Source organism: Choloepus didactylus (genome assembly GCF_015220235.1).
Source record: "Choloepus didactylus isolate mChoDid1 chromosome 23 unlocalized genomic scaffold, mChoDid1.pri SUPER_23_unloc6, whole genome shotgun sequence".
NCBI lineage: Eukaryota > Metazoa > Chordata > Mammalia > Pilosa > Megalonychidae > Choloepus > Choloepus didactylus.
This window is the reverse complement of record NW_023637600.1, coordinates 331,588-358,330: the sequence shown is the minus strand read 5'-3', so window position 1 is coordinate 358,330 and position 26,743 is coordinate 331,588. Positions and strand designations below refer to the sequence as shown.

General features: G+C 39.0%; 1 protein-coding gene across 1 annotated transcript in view; it reads right to left on the bottom strand.

The window, feature by feature from the left end:
- The window catches only part of LOC119525087, a 184,678-nt gene extending 157,935 nt beyond the window's left edge, over positions 1-26,743 (bottom strand). Inside the window, exons 1-12 of the mRNA XM_037823728.1 lie at positions 26,729-26,743; positions 11,042-11,112; positions 10,537-10,567; positions 6,533-6,603; positions 6,055-6,079; positions 4,427-4,456; positions 4,253-4,323; positions 3,796-3,820; positions 1,975-2,045; positions 1,526-1,550; positions 771-841; positions 348-372 (exon numbers count right to left, since the gene is read on the bottom strand). Of these exons, the coding sequence (XP_037679656.1) occupies positions 348-372; positions 771-841; positions 1,526-1,550; positions 1,975-2,045; positions 3,796-3,820; positions 4,253-4,323; positions 4,427-4,433 (295 nt within the window). The 5' untranslated portion in view covers positions 4,434-4,456; positions 6,055-6,079; positions 6,533-6,603; ... (1 more) ...; positions 11,042-11,112; positions 26,729-26,743. The remainder of the gene's footprint in view (positions 1-347; positions 373-770; positions 842-1,525; positions 1,551-1,974; positions 2,046-3,795; positions 3,821-4,252; positions 4,324-4,426; positions 4,457-6,054; positions 6,080-6,532; positions 6,604-10,536; positions 10,568-11,041; positions 11,113-26,728) is intronic.

Sequence of the window (26,743 nt, the reverse complement as noted above, 5' to 3'; positions counted from 1 at the left end):
CCCTGACTGTGTGGTGCTCAGTAACAAGAATTTAAATCACATTTTTCTATGCATTAAACACATGTACATTGAGAATCACATCACATACAATGACATATGGATACACACTTCTCACATGCACACAAACACAAGCTGCCTAAAAAGAACCCAAATACTCAAGGAATAGGACCCTAGTTCTCACCTGAATACTGGTTTCCTTCACCACATCCCAATTCTTATTTCCCCTGGGCAGCTGAAATTGGGGGTGGAACTGGGGAAGAGCCTCTCTAGACTAAAGCCAGCAAGGAAGACCCACCTTTCTTATCATTTAGGTTTTTGCTCAGGAAGTTATGGTCTTGAATACCTACCATTGGGGTTTATTATCCGGGCCACCTGTAGTTACAGAAAAGAAAACACTGTGAGGAAAAGAACAATGTGAGGATAATTTAAGAAAGAGTGGTCAAGTCAAGGAAATCCAAAAGCACTTGAAAAGCAACATCTGTGGAAAAGACATAAGCTTTTCCTGGATGATAGATCTCTAATCTAGGAGAAAATATTGCTGCTAAGGAAAATACACCCTACTCTAAAATATAAGTGATGCTCCTATTTAAATTTTCCCTCTTGAATCATAGATCAGTTAGTAATAGGCTTCCATTGAACACTGCCCCCACCAAGGAAATTGTAGATATCAGCTATTATATGTACATGGTCATATTTCCATATCTGAATTGGATTGAAAAAGAAGGAAACCAAGAAAGCAACAGTTCTGAGACAAAGAAAAGCAAACTTACCTCAGAATAATATGGGGCCTCCTCTACTGCTGTGGCCTGCAGAAGTTGCTTGAGCAAGCCCTTGGTGGGAGCTAGGAGGACACAGATTAAGTCAGTACATTGGGGTTATTGCTCCTGGATAACTCAGGGCACTTTGCTTGATATGGACAAGGTCAGAGCAATATGGAGGTGGGTAGTGAAGAAGCATAGAATGAGCTTCTGTGGGATGGAAGGAGGCTGGCAAAGAGGAGAAGTAGGAGAAAATGGGGGGAGTCCTTGGCTTTGTAGCTAAAGATATCACAAAGCAATGGGAAATAATCTACAAATAGTATGAAAATACATGCTATTTTTCAATGTTAGACTCTTATCACTCCTCCTGCCCAATATGAAGCACTATCAAAATGCCACTATCTCCTTGACATGTTCTAAGATCATCTCAGCCTCCTTAACTATTGTTCTATGATGGTGGGAAAAGTTTCTGGGGAAACACACACTCACCGTCATCACTACCTTCATAATGACACCACATAGACTTACACAAAGACATTCCCAATTCTTGTACATGCCAACATTCACCACCTAAATGAACAGAGCTGCTTACGAGAACTGCGGAACTTGACCATTTTTCTTTACCTACAGCATAATCACATTCCCTGTCCTCATTCCCACCTGGAAGATGGAATCTGGGTGCCTCTCCAGCCTAAGGTAAGCACAAAAGCCATGTTTTTTATAATAATCTCGAAGTTTTTTACAGCAAGTGATTCCGAAATACATACCATTTTCACTCAACTCTGAGTCCACCTGCAATTAGAGAAAAGAAAACACTGAGGATCAGAGCATTGTGTCTTGTGTTTGCAGAAGTCTTTTGCTCTCTTGGTGCCTTCAGAAAAGCAGATGGGGAACATGGTTGAGTCAAACACCACATAAGCTATTGTAGTAGACATTTATGGGAGTTCACAAGATTACCTGAATGATGTATCTATTTTGCTTAGGATATAAAAAAATTCTTAACCCAAGGAAAACCTGCTGCTGAGGAAAAGGTCCCATATCATACAGCTGATCCCTGCTGCTGCCCTCTTGTTTCAGGAATCTGTAATAAGCTCACAGTAAACATACTCATGACCTTGGAAATCATATGTATTTCTGTAATTACATAGCCAGATTTTTCTATCTAAACTCATCTGAAAAAGAAAAACAATAGATCTTATCTCAAAGGCAACCTTACCATGGAATTAGATGGAATGTCCTCATCTGCCGTGTCACCATGAGGCTCCTCTAACAGGCACTCAGGGGTTTCTAGGACACAGAGTAAGTGTCAGTACATCAAGGGGTAGCTCATGGGTTATTTGGGGAGCTTCACATATCTTGGGAAGGGGCAATAGAATAGGGAGGCTAATGGATAAAAAGCCTGGAATGATCTTTTGCTGGGCCATCCTCCATGGAGAAAAGGATGGCAAAGGAGAGGGGCAGGAAATAAACATGAAATAAGATTCTCTGGCTGTGCAGCTAAAGGCATTCATATACAACCGGAAATAATCCATCTACAAATGGTTATTGAATAGATGCTCTGATTCCTGACATGGTCCCATCACTCATCCCACTTCTCTTGAAGTTAGGCTAAGTGTCAGTGTCCTAATGAAATTCCTCAGATCACTGCAATCTCCATGGATCCAAAGAACGCCTAGTGTAGTATGTTCCCCTTTATTATAAGCAACCTTTTTTGGTGGACTGGATTTAATTCTAGGAAAATTCTTTTCCATAGAGTCACTAAGATTTTCATAAAGATAATAATTACACAGGTTTCTATACTACTGAGGCATTATTTCTTAAAAATAACCATGTCCACAACATAATATTTTTCCTTTTAATTCCTTTTCATTACCATGTGTGTGTACTCATTGAGTGGTGTGACTGCTCACAATAAACAGCCCACAGTGTGACTCTTCTTAGGGCAGAGGAATGGGTTGAGCACTGAGGCTGTGAGTCAGGTCTACAGGAGAGATGCATGAGGGTGATGAACATTAGGCTAATGACTAAGTGGGCATTTAAGATCTTATTTTTTATTGTCCCTTGAATGTGAAGCTCACAGGTTTGATCATCTGTAGGGCCTGAGGTTATGAAGTTTTCAAACAGATGAAAATATCTTTCTGATTCTTGTCTGCTTGGGCCATGTACTGAGAAGTGACCCAGCATGGGCAGAAGCTGACAAGCTTGTCCTACTGATGCCTCTCAACTCTCAGAACTTGTGAATTTGCCAGAAACATGGAGATTTCAATGTGCTTTTCAGACTCGTGTGTCTAAGTATCTGGCATACTGCACATAATGCTAACAAGCATTTTATGACTCGAGTCCAGCAAATATAGAATACTGTTTAGGATCCCTTTAAACTTGAGCACTTCCTGGAATACACATAGATTGTAGAAGTCCCTTTCATTTGTCTGATAACCCATAGCTGTGATATAAGTGCAATTCAGCAGTTCAGAGCATCATCACAGGGGCCAAATGCCTGGGTTTACATTTTGGCTCTTCCACTTAGGGACTTGAGATCTGGGGTCACTAATCTCCAAACCTCAGAACCTCTATGTAAAGGATGGGGAAAGTAAACATAATGAGGGAGAGGAATGACTGTTCTGAGCATTTTATGAATGACATTATATACAATGTGTCAGGGGTCATGGGATTGTTAGTGAAAAAGTTCACAATGGCAGTTATACAAGCTGAACAAATCTCTTGGGGAAACACACACACACACACACACAAACTCCCTCTCCCTCACCACATTCACAATCACACCACATAGAGTCACACATACATGTCCGATAACCACCATACTCAAAAATCCATGCCATCTAAGGGCAGCGCAGCTGCTTTCAGGACAGTAGAACAAGCCCATAGTCCTTCCCAAGGAAAATACTTTTTATTAATCACATCCCCAACCCTCATTCCCACAAAGAGCTGGAACAATAATGGCTCATGAGGCAAACCTACTAACAATGCCTTGGTCAACTTTCATCAAGAATTTTTCACAGTAATTCTAGATACGTACCATTTTCACTTGGTCCACGTGGCACCTGCAATTAGAGAAAACCCTATGAGGATCAGATCATGCTATATCCCATTTCCACAGGAATTTTCCTTCCCTGGAACCATTAGGAAAACCAAAGACCCCATAAGCATGTATGGACATAAATCTGGAATTCACAGGCTTTTCCCAGACATGCACCTCTGAAGTCCTGTTCAGCTGGTGATTATAAAATTCTAATCTAAGTAAAAAAATGCAGCTGAGAGAGCCACATAGTTTATAACCAGCTGCTACCATTTGTGGATGCCCTCCTGCTTGAATCACGGATCATTTGGAAGAGGTTACAACTCCACACTCTCTGACCCAAGGAAACTTTATATGTTATATATAATGTACATGAGCAGACATCATGACCTGGAATCAACTGATAAAGAAACCAAAAAGCAACTTCTCTACCTTAGACAAAGAATAGCTACTTCACCTCATCATTAGGTGGGGTCTCCTCATCCTCTTGATCACTTGTAACTGCCACCATCAGCTGCTTCTGGGGAGCTAGGATACAAGGGAACTCTCAGCACATTGTTGTGTTATTCATGAATTTCCCAGGGATAATTCTGGCCTGGGACAAAATGCTGGTGTGGAGATGGTAGTTTACCAAGCATGGTGTGAGCTGCTGAGTGGCCATCTTCCATGGTGAAAGGATAATAGCAAACAGAGTAGGAAAGAAACAAGAATGAAAGCCTTAGTTTGGTAGCTAATGGCAAACTAAAGCTACCAGCAATAGTCAGTCTACAAATGCCACTAAAATACACACTATGACTCATTGACAGTGTCTCATCATACTTCTTGCTTGTTCAGTATCTCACCTAAATTGCCAATATCTTCCTGACATTTCTACACCAATTCAACCACCACGGATCCGCACAGACTGGCAGTACATTTAAATGTGTTCAGTAGGAATTTCCACTTGATTAGAAGCATCTTTGTTGGTGGACTGGATTCAATTTGAGGCAATACATTTTTTGTATCGATTCACTAACAATTTGTTTTACAGACAGTTATATAAAATTTTAAAATATGGAAAATCTTACCATTTAAAAATCATTACTTGTTAATCATAGTTTTCCTTCAGCCTTCCTTTCCTATACTATGCTGTGTATTCATTGAACTGTTCATTGTCCATCACTGGCCCTCAATAGTGGGATGGTCATTATGGAGGAATGCATGGTTTGAGTGCTGACACCATCTAACCCACGTGAATAGGAGGATTTCAACAAAAGTGTTGCACACCAGGGGAAGAACCAAGTCCTATTTGAGTTTTTGTCATTGACCCTAGTGTGTGTCACTCACAGGATTTAACTACCTCTAGGGTTCATGGTGATGATGTCATCAAATGCAACAAATTATCTTCCCGATGCCAATCTGCTTTGGGTGAGCTGCTGAACTGTGCCCTCAGTCCAGACTGTTGAACAGGTTCTCATACATGACACCAACAGCTCAGAATTTTGATCTGATGGAAGTATATGGACCTTCTACATGCCTTGACATTGAAAACTATGCCAAAGTCTGCAATAATCAAACAGCTAGCTGCCCTTGTCCATGGGTCCACTCAGGTTACCTTATGATGATGGATAGTCTGGGATTCTGTAGGCTCAGGTAATGACAAGCATATATAGAAATGCTGGAAATCCCTTGTATGGTGTCTAGTGATCATATGACTGAGTGATAAGGGCACTGACATTGGGGCTGCAAGCCTGAGTTCACATTTAGGACCTTTCCTGTTAGCAATACAAGAGCTTGGGTCATTCATCTCTGCACCACAATTTCTCCACCTGTGTCACAGTGATAGTAAGCAAACCACAGATGCAACTTTGGTGAAGTTAGAACAAACTAATGTATATGAAAAGTGTCATGGTAATGGGGTATATTTGAGAAAGTTGTTACTGGCAACTGTCCAGTGTAAGTGGGACCTATCACCTGTGGAAATGCACAGTCACTCCCCCATACTCACATACAAACTCCAATTAAACCACAGAGACTCACGCATAGACTTCCCTAAGCCCCCACACACTCAAAACTGCACCACCTGAAAGGAACACAGGTGTTACCAGGGACCATAGAAAGAAGGACAGGTTCACTAACTGAATTTTTTCTTGTAATCCCAATCTTCCATTACCCTATGAAGCTGGAATGAGGCTGGCTCTCCAGACAAAAGCTCCTATGAAGACCCCTATTTTATCTTGACTTCTTCCCACAGCAGTTGGATGAGCCCAGAATACCTACCATTTCTGCTTGCTTTCAAGGTCACCTACAATTGCAGAGAAGAAAACACAGTGAGGATCAGGCCATGCTGTGTCAATTCTCGAAAGATCTTCATATTTTATAAAAACAGAAGTGAAACAGTGGTAAAGTCAAGATCCCATGAATATGTGTAGCAGCCTCCTATAGAAAAGGCTCAAGATGTTCCTGGAGGATTTGTCTTCTCAAGTCAATTTTGATGGTAATTACAAAAGTCTTAAACAGGAAGAAAAATGTCTGCTGAGGTAAAAGTCTGCTCACATATGGTTTGTAATCTGATGCTGCATATTGTAATGCTCTCTCATACCAGGGATCTCTTATAGGAGGTCCCCATCAAACTTTTTCTTCCCCTAAAACAGCTAAAATGTATAATGTACATCATTGCAATTTAAGATCTAAATACTCAATTGACAAAAATGAATATGAGAAGGAACATTTCTATCTAAAACACAGATGTCCTTACCTTGGCATTAGGCAGGGACTCCTCATCCACCCTGTCACCAGGAGCCTCCTCTGTCAGATCCTCCAGGGGAGCAACTGGAGACACAGAGGAACCATCAGTGCACTCAGGATGCAGCTCACACCTTACTCAGGAGACTTTGCTTGACATAGACAAGGGGCTCCAGCATATGGGGCTGGTTGTTTAGCAAGCATGGATGCTGGTGCTCTTGGCCTTCCTTTGATAGACAAATTTATCCCATTTATCTGTTGATGGACATTTAGGTGGTTTTGACATTTTGGCTATTTTGAATGCTGTTGCTGCGGCCCTTGTTTTTCAAGCATCAGTATAGCTCCCTCTTTTCAATTCTTTCATGCATATACCTACCAGTTTGATTACTGGTGATAGGGTAACTATATGTTTAGCTTTTGAGAGACTGCCAAACTGTTTTCCACAGTGACTGCTCCACTTTAAATTCCTAACAGCAAGACTTGCAGAAATGGAGAGGTAGTTGGGAGGGGACTGTTTTGGAGACATATAAGAAGGAAACTAACCAATATTTTAACAGGGTTGGCTCATGTAAATTAGGTTACAAGATGGTTCAAAGAGAGGTTTAAATATTTATTAAATGGGTAATTATCAAATGACACTAGAATTAACTGAAAAGACTTTTTAAAAAATGCAACAAAGGAGTGTTTATCTTAAAGTTTTAACCCTGCTGACTAGATCTTGAAGAAGGAAACCAGAAAAGAAAGAGAAAAATTCAAAATAAAGTTTGCAGGAAATTTTTTGGAGAGAGGAAATTAAATTAGACGACTCCAGAAAAAATGTTTCCCTAGCTAGAACAGGGCATTGATGGACAGATAGGTATTTATCCCCATACCCTAATTCCCTAACCCCATATGACTGCTGCCCTTATAAAAACAGAAGGGACACAGGCCAAGACACAGACATAAAGGGGAGAAGGCCAAGTGAAGGTGGAGGCAAACTCATGTAGCCATAAGCCAGGGGACTCCCAAGGTTGCCCTCCTCCACCAGAAGCCAGGGAAAGGGAGGGGAGAACCTTCCCCTAGAGTCTTCACAGAGAGCATGGCCCTGTGACAACCTGGTTGCAGACTTTTAATACAGAACAGATATTCTCTTTTGATTACAGAATAAATAGGTTTTTGTTTATTTTTTTTAGCCATCAAGTTATTAGCACTTTTTATGGCAGCCCTAGAAAACTAACACAGTGCCCTTCATGGCATGGGATGCTGCAGTACAAATGCCCATCACTGTTTTTCACCAAAGATTTTTTCAACTAATCAGTTAGGTTGTTGGTGAGTTACAAACTGATTAATATAAATGGTGCCATATTATCTTCAGTGATTACCTAAGTGAGGGGAATGTTTGAGCAAGTTTGGGAGTGAACAGGTAATACACTAATATCCTAAATGGCTCCCAACTTGATAGAAAAATGAGAAAAATATAGATTGAGAACAACAAAACAAAATTGGTTGATACTTCTGAATGCCATTTGGAAGAGAACTAAAAAAGGATTAGAAACATGTTAAGAAAAATATAACCATCCAATTGGAGGAATGGCATTCAAAAGGCTGTGTCATGATCACCATACACACTTCACATTTTTGGAGAACATTTGGAATGAAGCAGAGTATGACCCTCCCAGCTGCCTTTTCTGTGTAGTTACATAAATGGAGACTACCTGAGTAAATAAAGGTAGAGCAATTAAAAATGATTGTGCAGTGTCAAATGTGAAATTTCAATTACTAAATCTTTAGGGATATACAAAAACTTAGGAGTTGTTACTCGAAAGGCAGAAAGTAGAGGCTGCAAACAGGGAAAGGTCAGTCAGATTTCAGTGTGCATTCTTGTGTACCTTTTTCAATTTTCTACAAGTGTGTTATTCTTTTTGCCGCTATTATACAAAAAAAAATCCAATCTCCAAATTAGTTGTATAAACAACCTTGTAACTTCCTGCTTGGTTCACAGGGTTAGTAATCAAAAGAGGACAAGTGGGGATGGCCATTTGTACTTTTTGATGTCTGGGGTCTCAATGGAAAGATTCACTGGCCAGAGTTGGCTTGACAGGCAGGAGTTGGAAACATCTGGTTTAGCTTCATCCATGTCTGTCCCTATATGAAACATCTCCATTTATTTATAATAGCAGCACCCCATCTCCCAGTACCAAAATCTGTATTAGTTTCCAACAGTTTACATAAAAAATTTCCACAAATTTGGAACCTTAAAAAACAGAAACTTAATTCTCTCACATTTCTAGAGAGGAGAAATCCAAAATCAAGGTGTTGGCAGCACCATGCTCTCTGAAGTCTACTGTGTGTTATTATGAATAACATGTAGAAAGATTTGAACAAATTTGCAATGAAATACACAAAGAAAAAGTGGACCCTTATTCACAAATCTGATAAGCAGGAAGAGAGAGGCAAAAGAGGGGATTAAGAAAGAAATGAGAAACAGATTCCTTGGTTTTCCCACCAAGGCAACCTAAAGTGACTTGAAATAGTCCATCCACAAATTGGTGCATACTAAAATATAAACTATGATACAAAGACTGAGGGTCTTCATTCCACCTCTCCATTTTTGAAACCCAGCCTAAGTGCCTCTAGTTTCTTAACAGGTTCCAAAACCATTCCACCCTTCATGGATCCACAAGCACTTCTTCTGCATTTGTCTTCTCTTTTATGAGATTTTGCACTATATCAAGTGATCTGAGTGAATTCTAGGCAAAATATTCCATTGAATTTAAACACTAACGTTACAAATGTAATCAAGTACTGAAAATTTGAAAATATTGAAACCCTACTGTTTAAACATAACCACAGTTTGCATATTTTCCTTCCAGTCTTCCTTTTCTAGTCCATGTATATGTTTTCATGAAAAGAGCTGACTCTCTTTGCTAACACTAACCAGCCCACACTGGGAGAATTCCTTAATGAAAGCCACAGTGGGTTAACCACAAATGCTCTCTAATCAGGTGCACAAGACTGTTCCAAAGAGGCAATGCAGGAAAAAAGCCAAGGTGGATTTTGAATTCTTATTCGTCACTCTCCATAACGTGTGAAGCTTGTAAGACAGGAGGATTTCTAGGGTGCATGGTAACAATGGAATCAAATACTTTAAAGTTTCTCCCCAATTCTCATCAGATTTTGGCCAGGTAATCTATCAGTTTCTCTATCAGATTTTGACCTCAATGTACAAATTGGTGACTTTGAACTCTGAGGTCTGTGGCTCACAACAAGTATGTGAAAGTGGTACTAAGATGGACTGATAGGTGTCCTGGGTGATACGATTACTGAGTTAACTTCTAAGGATGGGCAGTGTTTGGGAACACTGTTGGTTTGGGAGCTTTCAGGCACATGCACAGATGCTACACATCCATTGTACAATGTCTAATATTCCTATGGCTCAGTGTTAAGTGCAGGTCAGGTGTTCAGAGTATCAACACCAGGCTCACATGGTTGGGTACATACTTTGTCTCTTTCCCAAAGAAGCACATGAAATTGGGGATATATATATCTCTACTCCTCCATTATTCTGAGTCATGAGTATAGTAAACAGTCCCACCTCATATGGCTCTAAGGATTATATGAGCTAGTATATGTAAACTGTGCTGGGCTCAGATGGGATTATTTTCTTGGCATAGTTGACACTGGCAATTGTTCTGTGGTAAATGGGACCTACATCAAGGATAAATACACACAAGCACTTGTAAATACACACACACACACATTCACAATGAGACCACAATGGCTTATCCATTGACAACTCCAAAATCCAATTCATGCTACTTTACACCACACAAGAAGAACCTAGCTCCTTCCAGGGAATGTAGAAATAGGGTTAGAGTTCTTAATCTAGAAATCAGTTTCTCTCACTACACAGCACATTCTCACTGTGACATGGAATTGGGAATCACTGTGGCTCTCCACACTAAAGCTAGCAAGGAAACGTCACCATGCTCATCTGGATTTCTTTCCTTAGCCAGTGAATGAATCCAGAATACACACCTTTTCCTCTTCTTCTTGAGGAAATGAAACACTGTAATGAAGGAAAAGAAACACTGTGAGGATCAGATCATTCTGTACACCTGTTCCAGAGGTTTTTTGCTCTCTTAGTTGCTCTAGAATACCAAATGGGAAACCATGGTTGAGTCAAAGAACACAAAAGCAAGAGGAGAAGGCACCTGCAGAAAAAGGCACATACTTTCTGAGAGGATTTTTCTCTCAAGTCCACTTTGGCAGGAAATCGCAAAATTATTTATCCAAAGAATAAAAGAATCCCACTGATGAAAAGCCCTTCGACAATACAGTTTCAAATCTGATGTTACCAAGTTCAAAGGCCCTTCTGGAACCAGTTGACAGTTGGTCAGAGATTCTGCCCCCCGCCCCAGGCAAGTAGAAAGTCCCTAAATTCCATAACCTACATGATCAAGTTTTCAAATCTGAACCTGATTATAAAAGAAAGATACAAAGAAATTGATACATTTATGTCAAACAAAAAGGACAACCTTACCTTGATGTTTGATGGGTCCTCTTCATCTGCCTTGGCATGAGAAATGTCCTCTAATGGGTCCCCTGTGGGAGCTGAGAGGATACAGAATAACCATCAGTACACTGTTGGTGCTGCTCATGAATTTCTAGGGAATATGACTAGGATAAAAGGCTAGTGTTCATGAATGTTGTTTAACAGTCATGAATTGAGGTATTCCTGGCCCATTCACTTCACAAATTTTATTACCCTTCTCTTCTATGTATATTACATATTTTCCTGTGTGTTTAAATAACTGTCAATGTATTGGTTATTTATCAGTCCCTATAAGTTCATTGACATATTTCTCTCTCTAGAGCTATTTGTTGAAAGATGGACTCTCATTGGGTAACTGACAAAAAGTTACTCTCTTCTTCATACACTTATCTTTAGGGAGAAGAATCATTGGGTGGTAGTATATATAGCTATATCTGTAAAATGGGGATTTAGGGTAACCAACAAGTACAAAAGGAAATGTGTATTTTGGCTCATAAATTACACATACACATTCTTAAGATGTTTTGGAAAAGTAGCTATAATAATGTAAGCAACAGGCACCCAAATGTACTGAACTAAATACTCATTTCAACTTGAAAAGTAGATGGAAGGCATGATAAAACCAAGATAGGAACACTTCATTGTGTGAAATGCCTTCCTACTCATCTCAACCTATACAGATTCACTCCATATTTCTGAAAATAATTTACTATGACCTTAATGAGTACAGAACAGTAAAAGAGACATCACCATATTCTCCCAAATGAATAACAAAGGTGGAGGCAGTGTGTGATGTAGGACAACATAAGAAAAACTAAATTTTTCTAAATGGAGATTAATTTTAATAGCCATCAGCTTTGTAGTAAAAACAAAATATAAATGAATAAAATGAAACTACAAAACACATTTAAAACTGTTACAAATTGGAAAGGAGAAAGAAAAAAAGATGAGAAACAGTTTTAGAAAATTATCTTTGTGCATTTGTGGGGACTCAATTAATTAAGCAGGTCAATATGAGCATACCTTTTGAGCAGCAATTGAGATTTCCCATCTCTGGACTGAAGCTGAGAGCTTCTCTACCTGCCACCAACTTTCAATCTCTCTCCACACAGAGTGACAGTTAGAAGCGTGAGCCATATGTGCATCGTCCAATAACCATGGCGATGGCTCATGACAGAATTTTCAGAGTGCATGTGTTCTCCACAATGCAAGTTCCAACAGCTACTATCTAGACATGTTTGCTTCCTTTTACATGGATAGATGGTCAATTGGTGTAAACATTTTGTTTTAAAAACTGAATCCTGTACCCACATATTATTATTTTTTGTATTTGAAAATAAATTATTTGAGAGAAAGTGACATGCTCTCCCTCCCATATATATAGTTAATCATGAGATTGCAGGGTGAAAAGGAACAAAGCTGACATGCTCAGAAGAAGCAGAGGTTTCATTTTCATTTGTAATACCACCCTTTACCCATTTCTACAATTCTTCAGTTACCAAATACTTCTAGAAAACACAATTAAATTTTTTTCAGTATTAAATAAAAACAGCATTAATATACAGTTGAAAAGGTGTCATTTCTCTAAGAATTACCCAATTATATATACATCCTTCTCTAACCATCTCGGCATATTATCTAGTTTTACCCTTTTGGCAACTAATTCTACATACTTGGCTTTCTCTCACTCTGTGAATTTACTAAGCAATGTGTCTACTGTTGGGCAGGTGAATGACTGGCTTTTCACCAAGTAATTAACAAAAAATCAGTACATTTTCACCAGGGCATTCCTGTTGTGAATGAACATCTTGGGTGAATCTATATAATTAACATAAATGTAGGACTGTGATTGCATCACAGATATTGTCACCCCATCACATAAATTTTTAAATATCTGTCTATGAAAACTAGCTATTTGAAGGGATGTGATCTGCCCTGAAATATAAGTGAAATATAAATAAAAAAGTGAAAATTTTAGAATGAAGAGGACAGGGCTCCCATTTGTAAAACCAAGTAGATACCCTTTATGGTATAAAATGCTGCTCTAAAAATGACCATCATTGATGATTCATCTCAAATTCTTAGAACCAATAAATCAAATGATTAATTGACTAGCTATAAAAAGTGCATTATTACAGATGCTGTAATTTTCTCACATGATTTACCCATCTGAGGGATTTGGGTGAATGGATGTGAGAGACAACCAGTAATACAGTATTTTCCTAAACAGACTTCAAAGACACCTAGCTTCACAAAAACTTACATATGCTTTGTTAAAAAACACAACAAACTATAAATGTGGTTCAAAGATGTGGGTCACATCTCCATGGAAACAAACTAATCCAAAGATTCCAACCTAATCAACACTAATACATCTGCCCCCACAAGTTTGCATTTTGGGGGACATAATACATCTAAACCAGCACAGGAATATATTTTTAACTTTGTGATATTATTGTGAGCCAGTGACTGCAAACTTCACTAAGTTTTATCTCTCAGAAACTTAAAACCAACAGAGCATTCCTATGCCAGAAAAGTCCTAAAACCCAGAGGCAACAAATTCTTTAAGAACAATAATCAGATACAGCCCCCTTACTCATAGTGTCAACACTCTCTTTGAATATGAAAAAGTTAGTGTAGTTGCCACCTAGATACCCCAGGAAATTGAGAAAATTTTTAAACAAGAGGAAGGGGTAGCATTAGACAAGCTAGGATTTAACAAAGGATTATGAATAATGAAATATACACACACACATATAGATGCTAAGGTATTAGGATAGCCAGAAGGAATATCTCAATAAAATTGCATGTATCTCAATAAAATTGCATTTCAAAAAAGCATACCTACCACAGACACAAAAGGAGAGATACTGTATGTTACCAGCAATGTGAACTCTGTGAACAATGTAAAATAAGTGTCTTATACTGTAGAATGTAAGAGGACCCAGAGAGAGAGAGAAGCAAGTAAAGGGGGAATGATAATCTAATATGTGCAGACATCATAATGAGGTTGAACTTAATGGTATGGGAATGGACAGGGGTGATTGTGGTTCATTAACGGGATTGTAAGTATCAGTGCTGCACTGAAGGTGAACATGGTCAAAAGTGGTTGTTTAAAGGCATGTAACCCACAGAGTAGCACTATAGATATACATAAGTGTTAGCATGACATACTTATAAGGTATGACACTGGTACAAAGAGTTAACAACACAGTGGTATATGGGAAAACTACCCACTACATTTCAGAGACTGCATTAAATGGAATAGCTTACAAGCATTACACTAATACTAGGGAATAAATAATTTGCAGCTGACAAAACTCTGGGCTGTCTTATGTTATGATAATTGTTTAAAATAGAGAGTGATGATGATTGTAAAAACTAAGTGAAGATAATGTGAGAAACTGTTTATCTTGGAACAGAATATAGGTTATGTGAATTAGGAACCCACACCTTAATAAATCAGGCCCTCAATCTTGAGGCTAGTTCTTTTAAACTTAGGGCTGTACACTGGAGGCTAAGTCTTCATATAATTATGCCTAAGAACCACCTCCAGAGAACCTCTTTTGGTGTTCAGATGTGGCCTTTCGCTAAGCCCAACTCAGCAAATAAATTCATTTACTCCCCTAAAATGGGAAATGAATCTCCCTTGCAACCTGAGACATGACTCCCAGGAATAATCTGGCCCTGGTAGCAAAGGATTTAAGGTGTCTACTTTATTTAAAGGGGGAAAATAAAGGGAACAGAATAAGGTTACAGTAGCTAAGAGATTTCAATTAGAGTCATGAGGCTATCCTGGAGGTTTCTCTTAGGCAAGCTTCCACTAGATATCCCAAATGGCCACAGTATTCCATGCCCTTACCAACAGTAGTTCCAAAATTCTTAGGTCCCTATTGGAGATTTTATAAAGATTCATTCACTAAGTTTTTTTATTTTTTAATCTTCATTTTATTGAGATATATTCACATACCACGCAGTCATACAAAACAAATCGTACTTTCGATTGTTTACAGTACCATTACATAGTTGTACATTCATCACCTAAATCAATCCCTGACACCTTCATTAGCACACACACAAAAATAACAAGAATAATAATTAGAGTGAAAAAGAGCAATTGAAGTAAAAAAGAACACTGGGTACCTTTGTCTGTTTGTTTCCTTCCCCTATTTTTCTACTCCTCCATCCATAAACTAGACAAAGTGGAGTGTGGTCCTTATGGCTTTCCCAATCCCATTGTCACCCCTCATAAGCTACATTTTTATACAACTGTCTTCGAGATTCATGGGTTCTGGGTTGTAGTTTGATAGTTTCAGGTATCCACCACCAGCTACCCCAATTCTTTAGAACCTAAAAAGGGTTGTCTAAAGTGTGCGTAAGAGTGCCCACCAGAGTGACCTCTCGGCTCCTTTTGGAATCTCTCTGCCACTGAAGCTTATTTCATTTCCTTTCACATCCCCCTTTTGGTCAAGAAGATGTTCTCTGTCCCACGATGCCGGGTCTACATTCCTCCCCGGGAGTCATATTCCACGTTGCCAGGGAGATTCACTCCCCTGGGTGTCTGATCCCACGTAGGGGGGAGGGCAGTGATTTCACCTTTCAAGTTGGCTTAGCCAGAGAGAGAGGGCCACATCTGAGCAACAAAGAGGCATTCGGGAGGAGGCTCTTAGGCACAACCATAGGGAGGCCTAGCCTCTCCTTTGCAGCAACCATCTTCCCAAGGGTAAAACTTATGGTAGAGGGCTCAACCCATCAAACCACCAGTCCCCTATGTCTGTCATTCACTAAGTTTTATCTCAGAAACATAAATCCAACAGAGTGTTCCTGTGCCAGAAAAGTCATAAAAACCAGAGGCAACAGCTTCTTTAAGAACAACAATCAGATACAGCCCCCTTACCCAGTGTCAACACTCTTTTTGAATATAAAAAAGTTAGTGTAGTCACCACCTAGACACCCCTGAAAACTGAGAAAATTTTTAAACAAGAGGAAGGGGTAGCAATAGACAAGCTAGAATTTAACAAAGGATTGTGAATAATAAAATGTGCATGTGCGCGCACACACACACACACACACACACACACACACACACACACACATATAGATGCTAGGGTATTAGAACAGCCAGAAGGAAATAACTGAAATGGTAGAACTGTAACCTATAACATTCTTTGAAATTTGCTCTATAGCAGTTCATTTAATTGTACTTTCAATGTTAGCACCTGTATTTCACAGTAAGGAAAGAACTGAAACTGTGAAACTATAACCCACATTTTTTGAAATTACCTATATAACTACTGATTGAGGTGTACTTTGAATGTTAACACCTTTCTGTTTATTTGTTATATTTTACAATAATGGAATTAACTGAAAATGTGTAAATGTAACCCATAACATTCTTTGAAATCTGCTTTCTAACTACATGTTAAATCTCACTTTGAAAGCTATCATGGTTAAGTATATACGCTAATGCTCACAACAAAATGCATTTTAATAAAGGCGGTAGCAGGAGGAGCTTCAAAAATTAAAGATTACGGAGGGAAAAGCAAAACCTACTATTTTCCCCGAAGCAGCAAGGAGCCAGGCAGAAACAGACCAAATCAACTCTTTGGTGACCTGGAGACTGGGGAAGACATTTCAAGGCTCAGGTCATTGTGGGAAGGGCCTGGGAGAATGTGAGCAGAGAATGTAACTGGCCATGGATCCTGGTGCCCATTCCCCACCCATGAGGGAAGCAGCTAGATGCCCAATTCTTGCCTGGGGGATGGCTGCAGACTGGGCAGCCTTCAGGAGTCCTTTGCCCCAAATACAGAGGGGTACACAGCCAAATACTGGGGCAAATATTGGCCAGTGAAGTGAGAGTACAGGATCCCCACAATTCAGCCCTTCCCCCTGGGTCAGACACTGCTGGGTTACATGAGGCAAACACCTTTTCAGGATGAATAAGTAACTAAAGAGCACCATTTGCTGGGCAGGCTGGAACACGCAGGGGAAAAAACAGGGCTTTTTGAATCCTCTCCAGACCCTTTCTCAGACACACTGGAGCTGGTATACTCCCCCTGCATGGATACTCATCATTGTTTTGGCTGGGAAATACTGAGGCTCCCATAAAGGACTGCCCCATACAAACACAGGAACAACTAAATCCTAGACAAGAGAGAGAAACCAACCTTTAGAACAGACAAATGAAGATAATCACATGAACAAATATCAACAAAAATCATAAGGCATATTAAAACATGGGAAGATATCACCCAGTCAAGGGAAAACTGAAAAAACTAGAGGAGATGCAGAATTTGGAAAAAGCAAGCAAAGATGTTCAAACAAATGTATTTAATCAATTGAGAGATTAAGGAAAATATGCATAAAGAGATACAGGATATGAGGAAGACACTGGGAAAGCATAAAGAACAATTTGAAAAAATACATTAAATGGCAACCTACATTATGGAAATGAAAATACCCTGTAGATGAAATTAAAAATATACTAGAAGGGGAGGAGCTAAGATGGAAGCATAGAGAGGAGTGGAAGCTAGTTAGTCCCCCTGGAACAACTAATAAACAACCAGGAACAACTAGTAAATAATCTGGAATAATTGCAAGGGGACAAATATGACTACACTTATCAGACACCAACCTGTATTGGGAGGAATGCCTGAGATCGCAGCATAAAATCTGTAAGTGAAAACGGCAGACCTGAGCTGAGAGCCCCATCCCCCATGGCAAACTGCAAAGCCTAAGAACCCCATCCCCCATGGCAAATTGCAAAGCCTCACTGTGCTAGAGAGCAGCACACTCCCAGCAAGTGAATATAGCTCAGCTGAGCTCCAACTAGGGTTTTAATTAACAAGCATGGACTGCTCGATTCAAGCTATGAATCCCCAACAAGGAGACAGAGGCTATTGGTGCTGTCTGACCTTGGAGAACCAGAGGACCTCTCTAGGATGGAGGTGTAGCCCAAAGGACTGGGTGATATCTCAGGCTGATGGGTGAAACTGAGGGTTACCATGGGCTTGGCCCTGAAGGGGGGATTTCTGTCCCTTTTTTGGCTCAGTGGAGGAAGCCTCAGCCACTGTCAGTTCACAGCACTCAGACTCAGACAAGGGAGGAGACAGCACAGGCAGACAGACTATTTGAATGTAAATGACCTCTCCCCAGGGTGTGTACCTTCCCTAAGAGGAAAACGTGGGGCCCAGCTCTACTACCTGCATTCCATTCAGAACCAGATGCCAGAGTCTGAGGGAAAACAGCCATGTGCCACACATCCTTACACCAGTCTGGAGCAACAGGCTGACAGGTGCCACATGCTGGGCAGAAAAACACAGTGACTTGAGGTATCACAGGGTGTATCAACCGAAGACACACTCAAGGAAAAGGACACTATTGCCTCCTTCTAGACCTGAGCCTGTTCTGGTCTGGGAGAACCTGATTGGGGTAACCAAAGAAACCAGATGCCTAGACAACAGAAAGCTACAAACTACACTAAGAGAAACAAAGTTATGGCCCAGTCAAAGGAGCAGACTTTACACTTCAACTGAGATACAGGAATTTAAACAACAAATATTAAATCAATTCAAAAAGTTTAGGGAAGATATGGCAAAAGAGATGAAGCATATAATAAAAATACTGGGCAAACATAAGGTAGAAATCAAAAGTTCAAAAAAACAACCGGCAGAATCTGTGGAAATGAAAGGCACAACAAAACAGATAAAAGACACAATGGAAACATACAACAGCAGATCTTAAGAGGCAGAAGAAAACACTCAGCAACTGGAGAACAACAAACCTGAAAGCCTACACAAAAAACAAAAGACAGAGTAAAGAATGGAAAAATATGAGCAACGTCTCCAGGAACTGAATGACTACATGAAATGCAAGAATGTAAGTGTCATAGGTATCCCAGAAGGAGAAAAGAAGGGAAAACAGCAGAAGCAATAATAGAGGAAATAATCAATGAAAATTTCCATCTCTTATGAAAGACATAAAATTACAGATCCAAGAAGTGCAGCATACCCCAAACAGAATAGATCTGAATAGGCCTACACCAAGACACTTAATAATGAGATTATCAAACATCAAAGATAAAGATAGAATCCTGAAAGCAGCAAGAGAAAAGCAATCCATCACATACAAAGGAAGCTTGATAAGACTATGTGTGGATTTCTCAGTAGAAACCATGGAAGTAAGAAGGAAGTGGAGTGATATATTTAAAATAGTGAAAGAGAAAAATCATCAACCAAGAATCCTATATCTAGCAACACTGTCCTTCAAACATGAGGAAGAGCTCAAAATACTCTCTGAGAAAAAGACAATGACAGAGGTTGTGAACAAGATACCTGCTCTAGAGGAAACACTAAAGGGAGCACTACAGACCAAATGGAAAAGACAGGAGAGATGGGTTTGGAAAACATTTTTGGGAGATTGTAGCACAGCAATGTAAGTACACTGAACAAAGATGACTGTGAGTATGGTTGAAAGAGGAAGGTTAGGAGCATGTGGGACAAGAGAAGGAAAGAACAAGGATGGAGACTGGTACTGTATAACTCAGTGAAACCTGAGGAGCTCAACCATGGTGATAAAAGGTACAAATATGTTTTTACATGAGGTAGAACAAATAAATGTCAACAATGCAAGGTGTTAAAAATACGGTGGGATTGGGGGAAAATACAATCAATGCAAACTGGAGACTATAACTAACAGAAACACTGTATTATGCTTCCTTCAATATAACAAAGGCAATATACCAATGCTAAATGCATATGGGGGCAAGGGGGAAGGGTATGGAACTCTTGGCATTGGGCATGTTGTCTGACACTTTATTCTACTTTAGTTTAATGCTCTATTTCCTTTTGGTGCTTCCTAACTATTATATTTTTCTTTCTCTTTTTCTTTTCCTTTTCTCTCTCCCTCTTTTGACTCTTCCTCATCTTTGGGGAAGAAATGGATATGTCCTTATATAGATAGTGGCAATGGTGATGAGCACAAAAATATGTGACTATATAGGGAACTATAGGTTGTTTACTTAGGATGGAATGTATGGTGTGTGAAAAAAAACCATCTATAAAAAATGAGTTGATGAAGAAACCTTGAGGACACTATACTGAGTGAAATAAGACAGACACATTAGAACAAATACTGCAGGATCTCACTGATATGAACTAATTATAATATATAAACACATAGACATAAAATACAAGTTAGCAGGATATACCACAAGACTAAAGAATGGGGAGTGGTTGCTTATTATGGGCAGAATGTTCAACTAGGATGAACTTCAATGTTTGAAAATGGACAGAGGTGATGGTAGCACATTGTGAGAATAACTAACAGTGCTGAATGGTGTGTGAATGTGGTGAAAGCATAAGCTCACAGTCACGTAGGTAACCAGAAAGAAAGTTGAAGATTAGAAGATGGGAATGCATAAAACAGTGAATCTTGTGGTTGTCAATGTCCATGATTAACTGTACAAATACTAGAAATTTCTCTCATAAACCAGAACAAATGTATGACACTATAACTAGAAGTTAAGGAGAGAGGGGCATATAGGAAAAAATATACCTATTGCAAACTATATACTATAGTTAGTAGCATTTAAACTCTCTTTCAACAGTAACAAATATACCACACCATACTATGAATCAAAAATGGAGAGGGATGGTTAGGGGTATGGGAAGATTTGAGTTTCGTTCTTTTGTATCTGTTTCTTTTCTGGAGTAATGAAAATGTTCTAAAAATTGAATAAAAAATTGTGGTGATGGATGCACAGCTGTATGATGGTACCGTGGGCAACTGATTGTATACTTTGGATCTTTGGATAATTGCATGGTATGTGAACAATCTCAAGAAAAAATTTAAGTTAAAAACATATATACTAGAGACACACAACAGCATATCTGAATAGGCAGAAGAAAGGATCAGTGAGCTAGAAGACAGGGTAATCAAATTTGAACAGTCAAAAGAAAACATGGAGAAAATTGGAAAAATCTGACCAGGGTATCAGGAAAATGACTGACAACTTGAGGTGCACAAACATATACATCATGGGTGTTCCAGAAGCAGAAGAGAAGGGAAAAGAACTGGGAAGGATAGTCAAAGAAATAATGGATGAAAATTTCCCAACCCTTATAAGAAACATAAATATGCAAATCCAAGAAGCCCAACATACTCGAAACAGAATAAATCTGAACACACCCTCTCCAAGACAAATAGAAATCAGATTCAAATGCCAAAGAAAGAGAAAATTCTGAAAGCAGCAAGAAAATAGTGATTCACCATCTTCTAGGGAAGGCAAATAAGTCTATGTGCTGATTTCTCATCCAACAACATGTATGCAAGAATACATTCATATAATGCATTTAATATACTGAGAGAGAAAAATTACCAGCCAACAATTCTCTATCCAGCAAAGCTTCCCCTCAACAGTGAGGGAAATGGGTGGGGCAAGATGGCAGCTTAGTGAGGTGGGGAATTGAGTCATCTAGAGCATCTAGTAAACAGCCAGGAAGAACTAATAAATAGCCTGGAACAACTGTTTGAGGGACTTCCATGACTGGACACACATCACACACCAGTCTAGAAGTGGTGAAATTGGTGAAACCATAACACAGAATCATAAGTAAAGTACCCCCAAAAGGCAGAGGCTGGCAACCCTCCCCACCGGCATTGAAGCTGAGTTGGAAGACTTCCCTGTGGGAAAAAGAAACAGTCTCTACTAAGAGCAAGGGAAGGTAGCTCAACCAAGTGCCAATAATGTTTTAATTAACATACTGGACTACTGAATACAATCTTCAAGCACAGATAAACCCAGAGCAAGCAAGAGAGGAATTCTAAGGTCTCTTTCAACAAAAAGGAAGTGGGGCTGATGGAAAAATAAATAAATAAAAACAGAGGCTTTTGGAATTGTCCAAGTTCACAATACTGTTAAAAGGGCTGTGCTCTAAGAAAAGGGGTACACAGAGCTGGGTACCAAGTCCTGCTGTTGACTCATGAAACTGGGGGTCTATGGATTGTTTCTGAAAAGGGGATTTCTTTTCTTTCTCTCTCTCTCATTTTGTAAACTATTCTAAGTAGCTCATTAGAAAAAGCCTCTGGCATTTTCAATTTTCAGCACTGATGCAAGAATGGGTAGAGTTAAGTAGGTCTATCAGACAAAGTAAGGAGTCAAGTGAAGGAAAGAATTCTCTGAAGGGCATATCTTTTCCAAGAAACGGGGGAGTGGGGCATAGCTGAGGTGTGGCGTCCTTCGGAGAATTCAGACCACAGGGGCATGGAAAAAAAAAATAGCTTCAGCTTGCCTTCTGACTCACCCTCAGTCTCTGGCAAGGATGTGGTCTGCTGAAAATTAGAGGCACCACACCTTTTATGCCAGTTGGGAGCTGTGGTCTGACAAGCACCACCTGCTGGGCAGCACAGGAAATGCACAGATTATAGAGGCCTCACAGGAAAGTCTGACAAGGTGCTGAGTCTCATCCACAGGGAAATTTGATACTGATTACATTCTCCTCCTGAAACCTGGACCTGTCTGGTCTGGGAAAATCTGCTTGTGGTTGATTATATCAGGGTAGACACTCCTATAAAAATGGTCCCATCTAGGCAAGACAAGAATCAAAATGAGAGCTGAAAAATTCTGATCAGTTAAACAGAAGCTATGCTAGAGGTCTAGAAAAAGTTGAACTGAATGCCAAAGAACAGACAGAGAACACAGCCAACCAACTAGAAAACCCTAGGCAAAGGGCGAACATGACCTGTAGAATCAATGAATGGAGGAAACCTGATACCTAGACACTAACAAAAAAGTTATGAGTCACATTAGGATAATCAAAGACATGACCCAGTTGAAGGAACAAACTTACACTATGAAGGAGATAGAGGAGTTTAAAAAACTAAAGATGTTTAAACAAACATGTGACATTAATTCAATATCAAATCAGTGAATTGAGGGAAGACATGGCAAAAGGGATGAAGGATATAAAGAAGACATTGGGAGAATGTGAGGAAGCAATTAAAAAAATTGTAAAAACAATTGGAAGAAATCACGGGAATGAAAGGCACAATAGAAGAGATGAAAAACACAATGGAGATTTGCAACAGCAGGTCTGAAGGGGCAGAAGGATTAGTGAACTATGGGACACAGCATCCGAAATCCTACACACAAAAGAACCAACAGGACAATTAGTGGAAAAACATGAGCAGGGTCTCAGGGAATTGAATGACAACATGAAGCCCATGAATGTAAGTGTTATTGGTGGCCCAGAAGGAGAAGAGAAGAGGGGCCAAAAGGATAATAGAGGAATTAATCAACGAAAATTTCCAAACTCTTAACATGACGGATTCAAGAAGCACAGCATACCCAAAACAGAATAGATCCAAATAGACCTACTCGAAGACAATTGCTAATCAGATTGTCAAATGTTAGAGTCAAAGAGAGACTTCTGAAAGCAGCAAGGGAACTGATCCATCACATTCAATGAAAGCTCAGTAAGTCTATATCCAGATTTCTCAGCAGAAACCATGGAGGTTAGAAGTCAGTGGTGCAATATATTTAAGATACTGATGGAGAAAAACTGAAAAGCAAGAATTCTATATCAAGCAAAACTGTTCTTCAAAAATGAGGGAGAGTTTAAAATATTTTCAGACAGACAGACACTGAGAGAGTTTGTGAACAAGAGACCTGCTCTACAAGAAATACTAAAGGGAGCACTACAAGCAGATAGGAAAAGATAAGAGAGAGAGAGAGGTTTGAAGAAGAGTGTAGAAATGAAGGCTATTAGTAAGTGTAAAAAGACAGAAAAAAAATAAGAAAGATAGGACATATAATATCCAAAAGACAAAATGTTAAGAGTGTAGCACAATGTTGTAAGTTCACTGAACAAAGCTCTGTGAGTAGGGTTAGAAGGCAGCTAGTGGCATGTATGACACCAGAAGGAAAGATAGAAGGTAAGGATTGGGACTGTATAACGTCACAAAAACTACAGTAGATCATAATGGTGATCAAATGTACAAATATAAGAATGATTTTACACGAAGGAGAAAAAAAGATAGCCAAGATTGCAAGGTGTTAAAAATGGGAGGGTAAATGGAAAAATACAATCAATGCAAAGTGGTGTATATAGTTAACAGTAACATTGCAATATGCTTCCATGAAATGTAACAAAGACATTATACAAAAGCTGTCAATAAGAGGGGGATATAAGGCAGATGTATGGGATTCTTCATGTTGTTTTTCCTTTTCATTCTTCTATAGCTTATTTTTTATTCTTCCCTTTTTCCCTCTTCTTTCTTTGCAGAAGAAACGGAAAAGTCCTTATATACATTGTGGTGATGAAAGCATAAATATATGATTATACCAGGAATCAGTGACTGTTCACTCAGGATGGATTCTATAGTATATGAATAATACTGTTTAAAAATAAACAGAAACATACAAGTGCTGGACAATATGTGGAGAGAGGGATGTACCTATTCACTGTTGGTAGGGAACTACAATATCACAGCCCATCTGGAGGGCAGTGTGGTGGGTCCATAGAAGGCCAAGTAAGTGTTGCCATATGATCCTGTAACCCTGATTTTAGGTATATACTGGGAAGACCTGAAAACAGGGACATGAATGAACACAAGCATACTGGTATTTATGGCAGCACTATTCATGATCTGCAATGGATTTTGGAGGCCTAAAGGTTCACCTACAGATGAACAGAAGGGTGAAATGTTGTGTATGCATACAATGGAATACAAAGCAGCTGCAATAGGTTAGAAAGTTGTGAGGCATGCAACTAGATGAGTGAAACTTGAGGACAGTATGTTGAGCAAATAAGCCAGAAACAAAAAGGCTAATATTATAATGCCTTACTGATATGGACTAAATATAATGTGCAAACTCTGAGAACTGAATTTGATATTACAGGTTATCAGGGGAAGGCTAATTGTAAAGGTTCCTAGATTGTAAGCTCTTACAGCAGACATATTTATTCCTGATTTTTTAGTTATTTCTACATTCTAAAATGATGGGTTGCTTCTAAATAACTTGGTGGTTCCCTGGAACTTTGGGTATCTGTGTGATACCTGAGACTCAGAACTAGAGTTCTGCAGCTATGGAAGTCGGTATTATCCCATACAGCAACTGTCAGAAAAGCTGAAAAAGAGATCAGGATCAGACTTCAATCAGAGATATGAATGAAGTATAAATGATGATACTGGCAGTGTTTTAAAACTTCAACTTCTGTATGAGACCAAAAGGAGAGATGTTTATTTGGTCCAAAATTTATATTTTCTGTAGCACACTATCAAATGTAACCTGTGGTCAGTTTATTTGAACACCATGATTACATGGAAACCTGAATATGTTGTGAGATCTTGCTAGTTTGTACAGGTTACTGTGATGCCCTGAAACATTCCAGAGCAATTTAGACAGAGAATAAAAAAGTATTTGTAAAGCCCTCTTGAGTGACTGGGGGAAAATGTGGAAATATTAAACTTCCCCACCTGGGGAATTCCTGTTATTCTCGCAAGCACTGGGGACTACCAACATAACAGGCCAAACCCTCAATCTTGGGGCTTCCCCTGATGAAATCTATTCCTGCAAAGGAGAAGCTAAACCTATGTATAATTATGCTAAGAATCATAAAAGTCAAAAGAGAACCTCTTTTTGCTGCTCTTGTGTTGCCTTTTTTTGTAAGCCAACTCTGCAGGTAAACTCACTGCCCTCCCCACTATGTGGGATATGACTCCCAGGGGTGTAAGCATCCCTGGAAATGTGGGACATGACTCCTCAGATAAGCCTGTTTCTGGCATCACGGGATTGAAAAAGGATTCTTGGACCAAAAGAGGGAAAAGAAATGAGACAAACAGAGTTTCAGTGGCTGAGAGATTTACAATATAGTTGAGTGGTCATTCTGGAGGTTACACTTATGCATTTTATAGATATCCCTTGGTAGTTTTTAGTATATTAGGATGGTAATAGGAAATACCTGAGACTGTTCAACTGAATGTAATCCAGTATCTTTGATTCTTTAAGAAGACTGTAAAACTATGTAGCACTTATGGTATGAATTTTTTAATTGAAAAAAAAAAACCTTCTGAATGACAATCCCCTCATCCAGTGTATTGAAAGATGAGTAAGAAAACAAAGACAAAATATATCAATAATGGGGAGGATAAGATGTATGGGATGTTTTGGGTGTTGTTTTTAAATTTATTTTTATTCTTACTTTTTTTGGAAGTAATTAAAATGTTCAAAAATTGATTGTGGTGATGACTTCACAACTGTTCATATCAACACACTATGATACTGTGAATCATTGTACACTTTGGATGATTACCTGATATAGGAATTCATCTCAATGAAACTATTTAAAAATGAAAGCTAAAACACTATAATCTCCCATTGGAAAGGCAAAAAGAAATCAAGCCTACCCTGGAATTATTCTCATTATTTCATAATCAATTTTAACATTCAATTGAGCCTTTGAAACCATTTCTCATGTGGGTTATTTTCTTCAATACTGATTCCTTTTCTCTCCATTATCTGTACAATCGCAAATAAATGAGGACAGGTGCACCATTCAAGAAAAGCATGAGTATCATTTTAATTTTTAAAAATTTGATGCACATGGTCTATCATCATATATCGTTTAGATACACATACACAGGGAAAGAATTGTACATGTAAAGATTACTTACGTTGGCAATTCTGAT